At 40.2% G+C, this 18,563-nt stretch overlaps 2 protein-coding genes across 2 annotated transcripts; one reads left to right on the forward strand and one right to left on the reverse strand.

Annotated features, from left to right (window-relative positions):
• The first annotated feature begins 2,631 nt into the window (after positions 1-2,631).
• On the forward strand, positions 2,632-6,298 carry rfc3 (replication factor C (activator 1) 3). The gene is made up of 9 exons (XM_051400727.1): positions 2,632-2,828; positions 3,621-3,758; positions 3,947-4,014; positions 4,430-4,527; positions 4,696-4,877; positions 4,996-5,132; positions 5,241-5,339; positions 5,443-5,512; positions 5,616-6,298. The coding sequence occupies exons 1-9, from the start codon at positions 2,742-2,744 to the stop codon at positions 5,805-5,807; spliced, it is 1,071 nt and encodes a 356-aa protein (XP_051256687.1). The 5' UTR covers positions 2,632-2,741; the 3' UTR covers positions 5,808-6,298.
• Positions 6,299-6,307: 9 nt separating this feature from the next.
• Positions 6,308-16,653, reverse strand: kl (klotho). The gene is made up of 13 exons (XM_051400713.1): positions 15,831-16,653; positions 14,525-14,955; positions 14,363-14,442; positions 14,033-14,195; positions 13,284-13,389; positions 12,565-12,714; positions 11,968-12,203; positions 11,144-11,339; positions 10,560-10,738; positions 9,848-9,955; positions 9,507-9,612; positions 8,749-8,875; positions 6,308-7,404 (listed from the first exon to the last, which is right to left on the reverse strand). Exons 1-13 carry the CDS (start codon positions 16,545-16,547, stop codon positions 7,070-7,072), a joined length of 2,934 nt encoding a protein of 977 aa, XP_051256673.1. The 5' UTR covers positions 16,548-16,653; the 3' UTR covers positions 6,308-7,069.
• Between the last annotated feature and the right edge of the window lie 1,910 nt (positions 16,654-18,563).

Consider the following 18,563-nt stretch of genomic DNA (forward strand, 5'->3'; position numbering starts at 1 on the left):
GTATAATACGGCTCGGGGCAATGCATTTTTCACCTGAGAAGCACATTCCTTGACAACACATGAGGTAATGCTTTAAATGTGTTCTTATCCTCTTTGAATCTCTCTCGGTTCATACTTTTTGTAACTACAGCAAAGCTGTAAGCCCTGATCAACAAGAAAAGGACTTATGGGCTTTAAAAAGCTGTCAGTGAACTGTGGAATTCCTCAAGTTTGCCAGCAAACATTGAATTCATGTTTTGAAGGGAATGTCTTTGGTCAGGGGTAGAGACCTGCTATTTGTGTGTTAACCTTGAGGAAGACTGCCTGTTGAGGCCTGTTTGACCCTCAAGGTCTTGGCTGAGAAGGGATCCGGTCAAGGTGGAGGGAGAGTTTAGAGGGAAGTTGTTCTAATCTGAATTGCTTTCTGTAATGTCTCCTTTACCCAGAAGAACATGTTTTTCGCAGAACGTAACTATCCAGAAAGCAGCAGAGGGATTTGCTAAGGTATAAATGTGTTTGCAGTAATTCATCTGAATGTGAATGAGCTATGTTTGCAGGATTATTACAAAATGACATTTGAAAAAATATTAAGTCTCTTCAAATAAAATGATCAGTATGATAATTGACCATTTATCTTGTTGTGAACTTCTTCTGCTTGGACATGGACAATAAATGGTTTTCACAACAATGTGGTTTATAACTGTCAAAATAGATTTTTTTTTTACATTTGGTTTGGTTTGTGGTCCTTTCATTTGATAAAGTGTCAAACAAAATGACCACAAACCAAATGCCATTGTAAGATTCACATTTTTCTGGCAAACTGGCCCCTTAAAATACTTTTCCTCCCCAGTAGAAGCTGCTGTTAAAAGACCATCAGCATTAGCACAAGCTGAACTATCAGGTGATTAATACAATTCATGAGTCAAACTGATACTTATGAATGAAATTCATAAGTCATCTTACATGATTGAACATGATAAACTTCACCCACCACCCACCATCTGTCCTAGAAGTTATACTGTCCTTCATTGCTGTGATGATGGATGCATATTAATTTAACTCAAACATCTATTTCAATACAAGCTACGCCAACCTGCTGAGACACGCTCCTCCATATATAACATTCCTGTCACAGAGAGGTGTATTTACCCGGGTCAGGTTGAAGAAAAGCAGGGCATAGAAAAAGAGTAGAAAGAAAGACAAGGTGAGATTTGACAGGTATATACAGTATACACACAATAAAACAATTAGAAAAAAAAAACAGTGAGTTCCTATAAACGCAGTCTTTTTAAGTTCCTCTGAGAGAAAGCACATAAAAACACTAGAACATCCACACTGGATTATGTAAACTGTATTATCTTGACTGTGTGCACTGTCGATACTGTGTAAAACGTGAGAGACAATAAAACCTCATTTTGACAACAAACATTCACATGCATGTAGTCAGATAAGAAGAATGTGCTTTCTAACTCTATCACTGCATGCCAGAAAACATGGGATTAAAATTCTGCACTTTCTTGCCTGGAGAGGGAGGAAAAACTGAACCAGATAATAATTTGTTTGTGTGTTAAGTTGTTTTCATTTTTTCAGACTGTTATATAGACAAAAATCAGACTGTTATATAAACAAATGTGTTGTTCAGATGGTGATCACAAAATAGCATTCAGTAAGACACTTAGAGAGAAGCTTCTAGTATATATCCTAGCAATAATCACACACAATCAGCTCACACCTTCTCGTTATGGCATGGCATGACAGCACGGTGACACTGCTCGCTTTTGTTTTCGTTGCTTGGGATTAGCTGTTTCACATTCCTTGGTGGTATCATTGTAGCCTCGCTGTCTTCAGTGTAAACACCTGCACATCTGCTGCCACAAAGAAAAGATGCTATCCCTCAAATTCCATTTAAGATACAGCCAGATTAACTCAATAGTGTGCACTGCTGGGTCCCTTTTAACCCCTCATTTCCCCCTCCCAACAAGACAAATGTACACACCAACCTGTACTTATAGCTTACCTGGACATAACAACAGGCATCATGCAGGAATGACACTGGTGGAGGTCATCTCTTGTACACCTCAGGAGAGGCACATATTTAAACACCAAGGATAATAACTGTGGTTACATCATGGACATCTGTGTAGCTGAAGCTCCGCAGGATCAAGCTGTTGCCCTTCAACATGAACAATGCAAAACTAATGTGGAATTCATTATAACAGGGGTTTACCAGCTTTTTCTTGTAAAGGATCCCAGCAGGAGATGTACATTAGGTTTTTTAGGTTTCAAGACTCAATCAATGATCAATCTGGGATCACTATAAATTACAATCAATAAAAAGGGCCACCCCTATGTCTTTCCTTGTGGTTCCAACTTCCAAAAAATGTGATAAAAGTTAAAATATTCCACTCCTCCTTTTGCTGGGGACCCCCACTACACCCCCCACTCAAAGACCCCTGTTGCATTATAATATACAAGTCTGTCAGACAGTTATAAATACTCTAATCATTTACAGATAAATGACTGCTATTGCTGGTGGAGCACATTTTCTCCACCTACTGTACTCACACGTTTGTTTATCGCGATGAAAAAGTGACATTACAACCCGCGTGTAGCAGTTTTGACCCGTTCGACTCTCCGTAGTTAAACAGGAAGCGGCAGCGCGGGTTGCGTATGTGAATATTTCGCGGGAGAGTAAAAAGCTCGCTAGCTGCAGGCTGTCTGCTGTCAACACGGACGATAACAGTCACTAAATCCACAACACAATGAGTTTGTGGCTGGACAAATATCGACCGACTTCCCTCGGGAAACTCGACTATCATAAAGAGCAAGCGACTCAGCTGAAAAACCTGGTGAGAGAAACTAATCTGTTCATCCAAGCTAAGATAACATTAGCATCACACTCAATAGCTGCATATTGGTTTTTTTTAAATTTTTTTTATAAACGTTTAATTTACTTTACCGAGAGAAATGATGCGCTGTGCGGATCAATCCTTGTTGTCTTGAGTGTAAATATAATTTGGAGAGTCACTGACTGCAGTGTCCATCCTGTCAGACTTGTTTTGGGGTAACGTTAACCTGTAATATACAGTATATGTCACATCATCTGAGGGCAGCCATTGTTAGATTCAACTCACAATGCCTACCTGTTTCTGAAAGGTTGCTTTCATCAAATGTTGCTTATTTGTAAAAAAAAAAAAAAAAAAAAAAAGCGAATGGAAAATGGACTGTACTTGTATAGCGCCTCTCATACCACATTCACCCATTCATACACATTCATACCCATTCATACAGTGATGGCAGAGGCAAAGGGACAAACAGAAACTATTGGTGTGTACCTTTTTAACAAAAGTGTATTTACAAAACGACAGCAGAAATATATGGACATGAGGACATGGATAAAATGCACAAACATAAAAGAAAGCAGGGAGACTAAAACAATAAAAGTTGGTTGTGAGTGGATAAGGGTAGTCTTAATGGGTGGTGTTGGACATGCATGTTATGTGTGGGACAGAACAGCAGAAACTAACATTGATGCACAGCATGACAACACATGACTGACAGCATATACAACAACAGTTTACAAAGCACTAGTTAACCCGGTTTATATAAAGCGAACCTCCTTTTGTGAATGTTTGTTTCAGGTCCAATGTGGCGACTTCCCACACTTGTTGGTGTACGGTCCTTCTGGCGCTGGGAAGAAGACCCGCATCATGTGTCTGCTGAGGGAGCTGTATGGCGCTGGGGTGGAGAAGCTTCGCATTGAGCACCAGACCATCGTGGTGAGAGGGCAAATAATGAAATAGACAGTCACTAGACCCCCCACCCCCCCACCCCCCTACCCCACACTACACAACTGCAGAGCAGCATGCAGTTTCTCCAGACCTTTCTACTGTCAGTGTTCATAAACTTATAGTCTGTCTGACGTAAGTTTTAGTTTCATACCTGTTTTGTGTTTCCTCGTCTCCAGGCTCCCTCAAAGAAGAAAATTGAGATTAACACAATAGCCAGCAACTACCACTTGGAAGTCAACCCAAGGTAACGATGAGGAATAAGTAGCTCAAGTGCTCAATTACTGGCTATTTGGAGGTATTTGACCTTGGGTATTCCACTTCATTTCAGAGCAAATTGCACTTTTTACTCCATTTTATTTATTTTTTTATTCGGTTTATTTAGTGTGTGACAATGCACAATGCATGTATTGTACCAGATAAAGTTAATTTTCACCATATAGAAAACGAAGCATCACCCCAAAACGAACAGTACTACAAATAACTACACAACCATCAGCAAAGACGTACAATTCATCAGTAAAAGAAGTTACCAACAAACACACAGTACCAATGTCTCACAGTTCAATGACAACAGACCTGATTGTCATACAACCTTGTTTTCAAACAAGCAATTTCATTTCAGTTGGACTTTTTAAGTATTTCTGATTTGTGTCGTACAGTGACGCTGGAAACCAGGACCGTGTGGTGATTCAAGAGCTGATTAAAACTGTGGCTCAGTCTCAACAGATCCAGTCAAGCACCCAGAGAGAGTTCAAAGGTAGGAAAGACATATTGTGCCAGTTTAACCTGTGAATGCTGGTCTGTGTTTTAGAGCAAAAAAAAATCAATCAACCAGCTTTCCCTGATGCCACCCTTTGGCTCTGGGAAGACATAATATCAGACTGACTCACTCTTGTACTAATTGGCACTTTGTTTTTTCTCTCAGTGGTGTTGCTAACAGAGGTGGACAGACTCACAAAGGATGCCCAGCATGCCTTGCGCCGGACAATGGAAAAGTACATGGGCACCTGTCGTCTCATCCTGTGCTCGACCTCTACCTCCAAAGTCATCGGGCCAATTCGGAGCCGTTGTCTGGCTATCAGAGTTCCTCTGCCGAGCACAGAAGAGGCAAGACGGTTTAGATTGTAATTAGTAATATATGAAAGTAGTCTATTAGAAAGCCTAAAATTGTTGTGCAAGTTATGTCCAACGAGGACAACATTTTCAACTTTTTCCTGTTTGCCAGGTCTGTAATGTTCTGACATCAGTCTGTAAAAAGGAGGGACTACTCCTCCCTCCTGAGCTGGCCAAGCAAATCTCTGAGAAGTCAGGTCGCAACCTCCGCAAAGCCCTTTTGATGTGTGAGGCATGCCGAGTGCAGCAGTAAGTTATCACAAAACATAATACAATTCCTCCACAGCGGTATCTGTTGATTCGTATGGAATATAAACAAAAGTATCGGCTTATTTCGCCTGTGTTAATGTTTTCCAGGTATCCATTCTCAGCCGACCAAGATGTCCCGGTGACGGACTGGGAGGTCTACCTCAGAGAAACCGCTAATGCCATTGTGAGCCAGCAGAGTCCTCAGAGGTAGGAGAGGCAGATAAAAGAGGTTTTGCCGGTCCTGATGGCGACTAGGTTAATCAGACTCGTGGAAGTTTTAATGCTGAATCCATGCCTGTCACTGTTCCAGGTTGTTGGAGGTTCGAGCCAGGCTATATGAGCTGCTGACTCACTGCATCCCTCCTGATGTCATTATGAAGGTACCGTTTACTGCACCTCATATCCCATCAGAGTGTTGAAACAGTTTGCAGTAATGTTTAAGGTATTGAATATTAATTTTCTCTGTCCAATCCCCTAACACAGGGTCTGGTAACAGAGTTGTTGAGTAACTGCGATGGCCAGCTGAAGACAGAGGTGGCCCACATGGCAGCCTACTACGAACACAGACTGCAGCTGGGCAGCAAAGCTATCTATCACCTTGAGGCATTCACTGCCAAGTTCATGGCCATCTACAAGAAGTTCATGGAAGACGGCCTGGATGCCATGATGTTTTGACTCTAAATGGACTTAAATACAAACGACTTCAACTTGCTCGTGTTTCGTGCCCCAACAAGACTTTTTGCATTTTGTAATATACAAGAGATGACAGGACAAGAGATGTTTTCCTAAAAATCTGCAACAGAACATTACAATAAATAGCTTTCTTTACAACCTGTTAAAAGTCTGGTGGTCTGGTGTTGCTCTATGAATATGACCAAATGTAACATTTTATTACTATTCCACTTAATATTACATAGCAGATCTTTTTTTTTTTTACATCAATCTTATTGACCATCACTCCTGAAGTATAAAGAGTTTGGTGTGTGTGGCTCTTGGGTATTATGTAACATGACACTGCCTACAAACCTGTTTGATGTTGCTCAGAGGTTCCGAGTATGTGAGAGACCGGAAACATGAGAGAATAATGAGGATAAATGCAACAAAGGTTCCCAGCTTGTATCCAGGTACATTGCAAGTATTTCATTCAAATAAACCAAAAAAATGTAGCATCAGTGTTTGTTTTTCACCTTATTTGAGCACTTTTATTGTTGGCACTAAAGACAGATAAGCAAATGTTTATTATAGTCACAAAATTACACACTAGTGTGAAGAACATTAGAAAAAAAAAACTTAAAATAGTATTTATGTTCCATAAAGGAAGGTACATACTGTAAAATGTACTATCCAGAGGTTTCCTCTTCCCGATTACTTCTCCTTTGGATTCTATGGGGAAATTACCTTGGCGACATGGTGGAGTGCAACAGGTCTCAATAATTAGAAAAACACTAATGGGTGACCCTTGACTTTCCGAGCAGCAAAACTCACAAACGTAGTTTTGAAAAGACCATTCTGTGATATCCATCATTATTTGGAATTGATGATGTGCAGCTAGTGTCAAGAATTTGAAATCATATATTACATGTTGGTTATGTGACTGATGCATGAACTAATTTGCAGACCTTTTGATCCTGTCACTATGACAAACTTAAAATTAGTCTCCGGAGCTTCCTTTGTTATTCAGGTACTTTATAGTCCCTTTTCTTGTAGTATGTACAGCTGTGGTGGGAGAAGGGTTGAGCCTCATAATGTAATTTATAAAATTATTATTCCACAATATTTTTAAAACAAAAAGATGCATTCTAGTCTTGAAAACATCTAAAATAACATTTGTAACACCTAAAATGTAAAGATGATTGGAACACTTTAGTTATTCAGAGGTAGAGACTGAACCCTACATTTTTTTTCCTTAAGTCATTTAAAAAAGACAAAAACAATCATCAGTAACACTCCTTGTGTCTCTTGGCTGTGTAATAGATAATGAGGCCCAGGGTGATCAGCACCCCTGAACCTACCAGAGTCAGGAAGCCCACCACGGGCCTCTTGACTAGCTCGTGGCAGCCTAGGCAAGGCTGAGGCATGCTGGGACACTGCTGGGGCACACCTCCTTCAATGGGAAAGCCGTTGTGCTGGATGATGTTGCGATAGTTGGAGAGAGAGGCCTTGATGATGACTTCTTCGTGGACGTGGCCATACAAGCCGAATCCTGGGTCCCTCTGGTCGCTCAGGGCGTAGGCAAAGTAACCCTTCAGGTTTACGCCGTCCAGAGTGTATGCTGAGGAGGGAGTAAAGAAGGTTTGAGAAGTTCAAGATTCATTTGTTTGTATATGCATTTGAAGGTGGCAGACTGGGTGTATGACGGTAGAAAAAAAGGCATAATCCCACATATTTATAATGTATAAATAGTTTCTAACACATTATGATGAAGTACTAAGAAGCATGTCTAAGTACAAGTGTTTATAAATGTGTTGTATTTTCAACTTGACACTTCGCTTATGAAGATATATTCTATATAATTACAACTATGTTATATTGTCATTCATTAAGATAAAGTTAGGTAAACTTGTTGACAGATACATCATATTTTAAGAGATATGCCAACTAACTACATTGGTGTGTTATAAGCTACTTATTCATTTTAATCTACTGCTTGTGTTTAATGTTAATTATGGGGCTTTAAAATAAAGTGTTACCCAAAAAAACATGTAGGACATAATGCTTATGTTTTTTAGATTTAAATTATCCTAAAAAGTAGAAATAGTATGCAGCTGTGGATAGTAACTATGGTAATTACAAGCACTCTAGTTACTGAGTAACATATCGTCCGAGAATGTTGCATGACTTACAGACACAGCTATTTATACATACAAATATTTTACCAGGTGAGCTACCAAAAGGTCCCTAGACATGGCCATTTATGGAAAATACCTCACAATTATGATACAGAAAGTCATATGTTTGATTTACTACTTCACAACTATAAGACATTTATTAGAATGTATTATATGTATTTATTTTCCTGGCCTTAATCAGCATCCATTATAGTACTCCTCTCACTACACGAAAAAAAAAAGCCTGACAATTCATATATAGTTTAAACAAGGCAAATAATTCCTCATATTTTATGGTTGATGTATTTCAGTCTTTGTAAATGTTGCTCTGTATATACAAACAGCTTTCTGTGCATGGTTGCCACTTAGTGGTGACAGAGCACACTGCAACATACAATTACGTGATACTATATATGCACACACTTTCAGAGTGCTGGCTAAGGCCTCTGCTGAGCGTAACCCAATAAACTTTACAAGGACAGGTAACTGGATAACAAGTAACCTTGACTCAAAAAAAAAATAATCAGTGTACAGTGTGTATCTCTGTTTATATTTTTGTAAGCATAGAGTAGGTGTGTGTTCTGAGTCTGCTGACTATTCAAGGGTCAGTGACCAAAATACCTGTCTAATAATTAAGCTCTACAGAGGCCATCGTAGGGGAAAGACTTCAATCACCTCTGAAGGATTGATCACTCAGTACACATGCAGCGATAACCATATTCGGCTCCCAATTGCACTGCATTAATCCTGTAAACTCTCAACAGCAACATGTGTGTTTGTAGTCTCACCTTTCAGCGCCTCATTGATGTAGTTGTACAAGTAGTAGACCCTTAGGCTGTCTTTGAAGCGGGCTGGGTCTTCCTGGACTCCGTTAGCCATCACATAGACGGGTACATCACAGTAGTGCTCCTTCACCTTACACACCGCAAGAGCAATGTCAGTTTTTATCTCATGGTTGCCAGTAAATCCAGGGTGGATTAATAGTTGGGGGAATCTTTGCCACTGAATCGTAAGTGCAAAGCACTCTGCATTTTTATGGCATCTAGCTAAAATAATTAGCAGTAAAAGTTCACTTACAGAAATGTTTAATAATAATTTGTGTCTGGTATAGTTTTCCATAAAAGTAACCTGGTTAAAAATTATTCCATCTACTCCTTCACCCTCATTGAAAAATCCAGGATCTATGAATATGCAAATATTTAAAAAAAATAACTACTGGACACAATATGTCTCCTACTTTACTAAACAGTGAAGGTCAAACAACCAAGTTATAAATCATAAAGAATAACCCATTTCTGAGTGGAGGGGAACTTTAAAAATATGCGTGATCATGGTGTAGTAGTAGCAGGATAGATATACATGTGTTTGCCTTGAATCAAATCCCATGTGCGCTGACTGTGTCCTATGTCTCCCCTTTACTATGTCCCTGTCAGCTTGGTTCAATTAGGTCAACATACAACTTTTTAACTCTTTACAAGACAATGACTCAAGTCTGCATCACAACTAGCCACCAAACAAACAGTGACACAAACTCCTTCAGTCTCACCCAGTTGAGGGCTTTCCTCAAGCCCCAGGGCACAACAGGCCTCGGGGACATGATCCATGTGGTGTCTATCATGTGTTGGACCTCTAGCATTGCTATGTAGGTGTACCTGCAGACATGGAAAAGCTTTGTATCACAAAAATAAAACTGAAAAACATTCTCATTATGGGTTTTCATCTTATACATGTATCTTAAAATGCTGGATGTGTACGTCAGGGACATCAGACATCAGGACAAGATATTTGTCTTCAGCTAAACTGAACTACTTTAACGCCAGGACAGTTGTTTGTATGTCTTCTGTAACTATCTGTAACTATATATAAATAAAAAAAACATTATCTTACGAGTCTTCCTTGGCATGTGTCACCAACTTGGTACTGAAGTGACTAATGGCAAAGAAGTCATATGTCCCTTTAACCAGCTGTCTGTCCTCCTCATTGAATACTGGCAGACTGTGGAAACACACAGAAAATATAGCATTTTAAAAATTATATAAAACTAGCATTTAAGAAGTACAAGTGAGTAGTTTGGGCTTTTCCCCAATAAATCCAGACAATATGACGTTTATACAAATTGTTTATACAAATTGTCCATATTGGCCAAATTGAAACCATAATGTGTATCTTATATGTTTCTGCAACAAAAACAAAAAACAAACAAACAAACAAACACATTAAAATCCTACTTCTTCTACATCATTAAAAGTTCCAGTATCTACTATGAATATGCAAGTTTAGTTCATTTCCTGCTGGACACAAAATGTCTCCTACTACAATGTCTATTCTCAGTGTATGTGCACTGGTGACTTCAAGTTAAGTTTCCACATCAACCTTGCAAATTGAATATTGGTATATATACATATATTATATCCTATATAACCTACTGATTTCCATTTGATACAGTGCTGGATTGAAAATCTAGATTTAGATCAATTAATCTATTAGTGGTTTGAGCTGAGATTATCTGTTGACATTTTTTCATTGTGACAGCAAACAGCAATGCTTATTCTATAGCTAACAAAGTGACTGTATTGACATATGAATTAAGTATTTGTACTCAAGTGAGTTGAGCTGACGCAGCCAGCTCCTCATTCCCAGAGGATAGTCCCCACTGCCAAAGATCGGCTCTGCAAACCAGCCAACACGGAAGTCCAAAACTCTTTTAGCTGGTTCCACGTCTTCACGGCTGAATGAAAAGGCTGGTTCCACCCAGTCCATGTGCAGAGCCAGAGACACCTGAGACACAACACAAAACATGGAAGCACAGGTAATAATCTGTGTGATTTTATTTGGAATAAAAAGGAGCACAAGCAGCAAGAGCCAACATGTGTAAACAGACAAAACACACAAATTTCCACAACAGAAAATCCAATAAAAGAGATGTCGCTTTACTGGCAAAATCTGGCTGTTTGAATGTGAAAAGATCTATGGAAACTGACATTCAAGAACCAAACAGCTAAGACAAAGACAAAGAAGAGGATCTTGCAAATGGCTTGTTTAGGTGTAACACGTAGAGAAACATGTGTGAACAACTAAACATTAAAAACCACTACCTACATATAATAAAAGTATTTGAGTAGTCAATAATAATAATTCCTCACAGACATTACCAATTAATCTCAACACTGCAGTTCTACTGACCTGTCCTCCCTGCGCATGTCTGAACTCATCGTCATAAGCGTGCCAGGCCAGAGCATGTGCCCGCAGCATCTGATGACCCTCCTGGTAGCTCACGATCTCATCGTTGGGCTCATTCAGAGTGATCCACATCTTTACATGAGCACCTAGTTCTCTGTAACAAAGTCTGGCATAGTCTGCGAACGCCTCTGGAGTCTCCCTAAGAAAACATTTGAAGGTGGAAAGGAAGGTATTTACTCACTAAGATTGCATTTATATCAGAAAATGTAACCTGTTAACTTTACACACACCCATACATCCACATTGGAGGGAGAAAATGACAAGGAATATAATAAAAAGATACATCTTAGAAGATCTATTTACATTTAGTTACAACAACACTGGATGTTGTGCCAATAAAGTGGAAAATGCCAATACATCAGATTGTTCCCTCAACAAACATTGTGAATGCTGGGTTTAGTGATATATCTTTATTACAGGAAGAGGCAAGATGAAACCATGGCAGCAAGTCATAAAGGATGGCTTTATGTTGATGGCAGTCAGGACAGACTGTTCCTGGCAACATCATTGCATGTTTACTTTTCATGAAACCAATCTATAAATTACTGTATATTGTAATAAACCATACTTGATACAGACGGTTGTTCATTAGTTCTGTGTTTGGAACAGATTTCCAAGTTCTAATAGCCATGAAGCTTTCTCAGAATTCATGCAAATAACAAATGAAAAACTGGCCCTTAAAAAAGAGTAGTGATATCCTTCTCAGCTATCCTAAAACCTGCTGGAGTTAAAAGAGCTTTAACCTTGCAATCCTCACTGCATCTGACCTGTTCAGCCACTTGTTGGCGGTGTCCAGCGAGGCCGGCAGGCTGCTGCGCTGCAGTGTGTGGTGCCACAGAGTGACCACAGGTGTTACGTTGGCCTGCAGCAGCTGACGGGTGAAGCAGCGGTAGTAGCCCAGCAGAGTGGTGTTGGGATGAGCCACGTCACCTGTAGGCACCAGAGCTGACCAGTTGAGGGAGAAGTGGAAGTGGTTTACCCCGACCTGCCGGATTTCATTCACCTGAAGAGAGCAACAACACACATAAAAACCAATTTAAAAGTTGTACCTTTTTTATACTGTATACAAAAGCTCGTTGCAGAGGCACCTTCAAAAGTAGAATTGCTGACATGTTCTTTCACAGCATAAAGTCTTATTGACAAGTGTGCCAGATCACACACTGTCGATCACTTCCAGTTCCATTCACTGTATTATTCTATCTATCTTCTGACCTTCATTATTTTACAAATATGTACCCCAAAGGAGAAAAATGTTTGTTTAAGCAAAGGTATAATTATTAGGGAATACTGAGAAAATCAACATGCTGAGTTTGAGTGTGTAAAACCACTCAAGAGATAAAAGTTTGACTTGAAGGAGGACTGACCTGTTGTCGGATGGTAGCGTAGTCAGCACAGTGTGCAGTTCGGCGTAAAGGAGGCGCACTGAAGCCCTCCAGTCTCATCAGCTCTCCGTTGTTGGAGATGTTCCACAAGTAAACACTGGGGTCTGCAAACTGGCTGGGAGTGGTCTCCACCTATGACATGAAGAGAAACACGCCAGTGTAAACATGCACTCGCTCACTCACTCTATTTACTCTGTACACACAAATGCAAATAAAGGCCAAATGGGGCAAATCTGTGATAATTGGTCCTGTGCTGTTTAGCTCAGCTGGCAGACAGCGTGAGGTTTTGTGGTTTATCATTAAGAGAGGATTCATTGCCATAGCTGTTTCTGAGCTGGACTTTCACCATGAAAACTGCAAGTTGAAAACAATGTGAGAAACATGGAGTAAGTTTGACGAGGAGTAGAGGAATTGAAACTTTTCTTTCAATTTCCTTTCCACTACATCAGACAACAAAATAATAGTTATAGAGTTGTTAATAGTTATAAATAAATTTCACAAAACCTCACACTTCACAAAATATTAATGAGACCAAAGGTAATACTGTACATTGTTAATGTTTCCTTAAGTTTCTCTATTTTTGAGGAAGTATTCTGGTTGACGTTCATTCATTATGTGACCTCTGCCTTTTGGCACATTTGACCCTCCACAACTCCCCAACCTTCCTCTCATCCTTACATAAACACATAATAAACACATACCTGTATGGAGTTGGCAGATACCCCCCAGGCAAAATCGCACGGGAAGATTCCTTGAGCTGGTCTGTTCTCTGGAAGTTCTGGGAAACCGTTCCTCTGGATGACGTTTCTTTAGGAATAATGAAAAATCATCCCTTCAGGAGGAGCTGTGCTGAGAGTGTAGTGGTGAGGCAGCATTGCATGAGCCATAATGTGCACAGTTTTATAAAGTGTTATTCAAAATGTAATCAATAGTGAAAATATAACCAAGATAAAATTGGGGTTTCACTATCTGTATTTGAAATATAAAAAAATAGGATGCGTGTACTGATGTCTATACCAATTTGGAATTAACTGAGTTGTATATATCTAATGTTCTGTGAATTTCTAAAGGCACTTTTGTTAACTGAAAGGAGCTGATTTTTTCTTGATATTTGCGAAAACTTTAATTTGACAGTCAGCATCTTACATGGAAGTTTATTAATCCACCCGTTTTATCCACAATATGTGTTTTCTGCATTTGAGTTGAAGTAGTTTGTGTTCAGCTCATCCGGTGATTACAGCTACTTGGAAACAGAGCAATCTTAATAAATCATAAATCAGGACAGGTAGTAATGAAGTAAGGTTTTTAAGAAATCTGCATCTGTGCAAAAGCATTACTTTTATAGTATGATTTAAAAACTCCACAGGTGAAATTTGTTTCTGCAAATAGAAAAAAAACATTGTGGATCCTTTGTCACAATCACCACTCATCACATCATCATAACATGTACCTGTAAAAAGTGGCAGATGTCTTTGGCTCCCTCTTCATGTCAGGAGTGTTGAAGTCAACATAATAAAGTCCCCGTCGTATCCCATATTCCCTGTGCCACTCGAAGCCGTCTATCAGAGACCAGGCTGTGTATCCAATCACATTCACTCCGTCTATGACGATCGCTGTGTGGCAAACACAGACAGGTGGACAGTCCAGATGGGAGTCACTACTTTTCCTAACTTGAAATTTCAGTTTCATGTAAAATAGTTCATGCTCATAATGGTTTAAAAATGTCAAACATTTGTGCAGGTTTGGTGAATATATGACACCAGACTGCATGATTACTCACATTTTAGTGCCTCTGCAATGAACCTCTTAAGGTAGTACATGTGTTTGGGGTCTTCCGTCTTGGTATTGCCAAGGACGTACCTGTGTTGAGCAACAGTAAAAACAGGATGTACCACAACACACAAGAACATCACAGCCTGTACAGACAAACATCTAAACCTACCAACCACTCTGCACTACAAAGATGGGTGGTTTGTTGTACTCGGCGTTGACCCAGTAGAGCAGCATCCTCAGGTCCAGATCCTCTTGCTGCCTAAACTTCAGGCTGTCATTGATAAGCTGGAAGCTCAAGGCCGCTCCGTGAGAAAGGGCGAAGAAGTCGGCTGTTCCCCTCACCTGCTCCCTCTCTTCCTGGGTGAAGGAGGGCAGCCGTGAGCCCAGTCTCGTCTTCATGCAGGTAGGGTAGTCTCCGTCTGTGAACAGCGGCCGGGCAAACCAGCCCAGGACATGGTCCAGGGAGCACTGGCACTCTCGCAGGCTTTCCAGGCGCGTGCGACTGGGTTTGATCCAGTGAGAGGCCAGCGCCATGGACAGCTTGCCCTGCTGACGGGGTCGGTAGTGGCGGTCGTAGAGATGCCATACAGCTGCATGAGCCTGGAGGAGAAACAGACAGACAGAAAAGGAAAATGATGGGCACACAAAGGGGGAGGTTGGAGAGGATGGAGAGGATGATGGGTATAAAATAATGACAGATGGAGGAGGAAGGGACAAAATGAAGAAAATCCATCAGTCCAGCTTTATTTCATAAAGGTCAGGGTTCAGAGTGCTACAGGTGACTGACAATATAAGATAATTAAAAGATAAAAAGTCAAACACAGGTAGGAAATTAAACATTTGAAGATTGACAAAGATTAAAAGACTGTAAAGTTTATAAAAGTGAAATAAGATAAACACAATAAAGTATATAAGCATCAAGTATATTTACTGTACTCAACTATACATTCTTTCTTTAGATATTTTTCCACTTATGCCTCATTTATTTTTTACACCTATTCAGAGAGGAATATTGTACTTTTTACTATTTTTTTACTAAGATACTTTTCATGAAAGAAAAATCATAATTTCATAACATATGATCATCTTATAAGATGAAACAATTTAACAATTTATAAAGTAGGTGGTCATTACTCCATCTGATATAATAAAAAAAGATAAAATAATAACAATGCTCTAAATAAAGTGATAATTTAGTCAACTTTTACAGTTATTTCTACATTCATTAAAACATCTAAATACTTCTTCCAGCACAGAATGCCATAAACACACTTAAAGAGAAAAACAATAAGATGAAAATCAAATAGACTAGGTTTAGCCTAAATGTCAGCTACCTCAGGCAGAAAATAATAAAGATTTAATTTACATGATGTCGCTTTCTTAAGCACTACATTGCAGAATTTCCCGTCTGTAATGACAACAACAACAAAAACAAAGTTATTATGACCTTATCTCACCTTTACCTGGGCACTCACCTTAAGGAGATTGTGTCCAACCCGGAACGGGAGATCAGGGTCGTTCTTAATCCCGGGAGCGACCACTCCGGTGCCGTACCCGTGCCTCGCCACCACAAACGGGTTATCAATGGTGATCCAATACTTCACATCATCCCCGAAAGTCTGGAAACAGAAATCGGCGTAGTCCTTGAAAATCCCCACAATCCCCGGGTTGCTCCAGCCGCCGAGGGTCTGCTGGAGGTGATCGGGCAGGTCCCAGTGGTACAGCGTGACCACCGGCTGCACCCGGATCTCCTTCAGCCTCTTGATCAGTGTCCGGTAGTAATTGGTGCCGATTTCGTTGTAACTCCCGCGGGTGCCGTTGGGAAATATTCTGGACCAGGACAGGGAGAACCTGTAGTGACTGACCCCGAGCTGCCTGATGGCTCGGATGTCGGCGTGGATGTTGTGATAGCTGTCGCTGCCCACGTCCCCGGTGGCCATCCGGTTCCCACCTCGCGTAAAAGTGTCCCAGATGGAGAGCCCCTTGCCGTCTTTCTCAAACGCGCCCTCCACCTGGTACGCAGCCGTGCCCACCGCCCATATGAAGTCCTTGGGGAAGGTATCGTAGAGGAAAGCCTTGTCTCCTGGGTAGGGCAGTTTACTGAAGCGTCCCCACGTTTTCAAACCAGCGTTGGGCTTTGCGTCCGCAGAGGTGAAGGCGAGGAAGGTGAAAAGGGCGAGCAGAACACTCATGGTGCCTGTCAATACTGGCCTCTGATGTCCAGTTTCTAACTCTTATGTTCATTTAACCATGCTGAGAGGCTTTCGGTGACTGAACAGCGGACTGTGGAGTGCAGTCAGCCAGCTGTGAACCCACCACACGCCGCCTCTCCAAAATCTATCAATTATTAGCCAAAGCACCTGACGCACGAAGGTCTCCAGGAATAACGTGATGTTAAGAGCCCCAAATGATCAATCTTTTGCAAAGCACGGACACATTACTTCCTCGTGCTAATATTAAATTATTATTTTTTTCTCCCAGTATGGTTAAGTAAGGCATCCGTTTGGCTTTTCCTGCAAAATGAACATTCATCATTGGATAGAGGGTGACCCAGGTGCAAAAGCCTTAATCTGATCTCAGTAACAGCACCATTATCATTCATCCTCCGCTCGCAGATAATCTCATAACTCCATTTAAATGCCTCATGTCAAGAGCACAAAAAAGCTCATCTGCATTTCTCACTGGATCAAGTTCAGCCAGGAGCGTGTGCAGGTTGAAGATGATGGGGGTGGGAAGGGGGGCGATGGATGAGGAGGGGGTGAGTGGGGTGAGGAGAAGATATGCAAACAGCAGAGTCACTGTATCCTGCTGCACCATGGTCACAATACTTCCTTATCTTGATGCTTTCAGCTCGGTTGCTTGGAAACTCGAGCCTCTTACAGTTGGCCACCTTGGTCCATAGCACCTGAATATCTCTGAGGAGGTGAGCCTGTTGGATGGTGTGTGTTGTGTGTGTGTGTGTGTGTGTGTGTGTGTGTGTGTGTTTGTCTGTCTGTGTGTGTTTTGGAATAAAGAAATAAATTGTCAGCTCTCAGTTTAATGCATCCCAGGACAAAATGTAAATTCTGGTCAGGTAAGTTTTGAGATATTAGATCTAGGCTATAGAATTTCTATATTATCTATACTTTTTACAGTTTGTATAAAGTTTTGAAACAGTTTAAATTAACAATATTCAAAGACAACACTCAGTAAATTGTGTAGAGCTGAAATGATTGGTCATTATTCGATGAATCTATTAACAGAAGACGGAAGGCATTTTGATAATCAATTAAATTAAAGTAATTTTTCACTGAACACTTCCAGTTTCTCCATTGAGAGAATTTAATTCTTTTTTTGTTTTATATCACTGTAAACTCAATATATTTGGATTTTTGACTGTTGGTCCACAAAATGAGACACCTGAAGATGTGAACTGCAGCTTTAAGTTTGTGGTGGACATTTACGGATCACTTTTCTGATATTTTATTGATTGAACAATTAATTAAAAAATCTACGGATTATTTAATAATGTAAACAAACATTTGTTGCAGTGAATTAACTACTTCATTATTAATAAGGGTAAAACAGAAATATTTGTGATCAATTGTCAACAAAAGTACTACTTGGCCTATATACTTTTTTTTTTTTAATTTTCATGTAATTTTCATAATGATGGGATGAAGAAGAAGGGGTTGCTTTAAAGGCAAATGGTTTGGTTGTGAGTTAAACTTCTGGGGCAATTAAATCAGATTTTTGTTGCAACAGCCTTGCACACACATTTTGTTCCCTGGACTGAATAGTTTGGTTATTTATTTATTGATTCAGCTGCCAATCCTGTTTGACAGCTCAAATGAAAAAGTAAGGCTATTTACTTGCTCCTGGTATCCTGATATCAAGGTCAATTGGTTAATTGAATAGATTCCGTTTCTCTTGCTGTAACCCAGACTAATGACATTAGGAGAAACCTGATGTGAAAAAATAAACTAGCTCTTCAAAGAAACAATTAAATCACTATTGTAAATGTGTGTACACCTTTGTTGTACTGTTGTGGTGACTCAGTTCAGTGAATTTGAACAGCAACATTACACACAGTGTACAGTAGATGCTGCTTCTCAGTGATGTAGAGCTCTGCAACTGACAGGCAGCGGGTTTATCTGATGCAGGAAAACAGACTCACCTTGCATGTGATTATGGCCGGTCATGGATCATAACTAGGGGCAGAACGTGGT

The sequence above is a fragment of the Dicentrarchus labrax genome, unplaced genomic scaffold, assembly GCF_905237075.1.
Source record: "Dicentrarchus labrax unplaced genomic scaffold, dlabrax2021, whole genome shotgun sequence".
In the NCBI taxonomy this organism is placed as follows: Eukaryota; Metazoa; Chordata; class Actinopteri; family Moronidae; genus Dicentrarchus; species Dicentrarchus labrax.

Bases quoted from the DNA above. Each gene is read 5' to 3' on its own strand.
- rfc3 (XM_051400727.1), top strand. From the start codon at position 2,742: ATGAGTTTGTGGCTGGACAAATATCGACCGACTTCCCTCGGGAAACTC. The intron at 4,878-4,995 runs GCAAGACGGTTT...CCTGTTTGCCAG, and splicing joins CTCTGCCGAGCACAGAAGAG to GTCTGTAATGTTCTGACATC. The intron at 5,340-5,442 runs GTAGGAGAGGCA...TCACTGTTCCAG, and splicing joins AGCCAGCAGAGTCCTCAGAG to GTTGTTGGAGGTTCGAGCCA.
- kl (XM_051400713.1), bottom strand. From the start codon at position 16,547: ATGAGTGTTCTGCTCGCCCTTTTCACCTTCCTCGCCTTCACCTCTGCG. The intron at 12,715-13,283 runs GTATGTGTTTAT...TTCATGTCATAG, and splicing joins TATCTGCCAACTCCATACAG to GTGGAGACCACTCCCAGCCA. The intron at 12,204-12,564 runs GTCAGTCCTCCT...TGCTCTCTTCAG, and splicing joins ACGCTACCATCCGACAACAG to GTGAATGAAATCCGGCAGGT.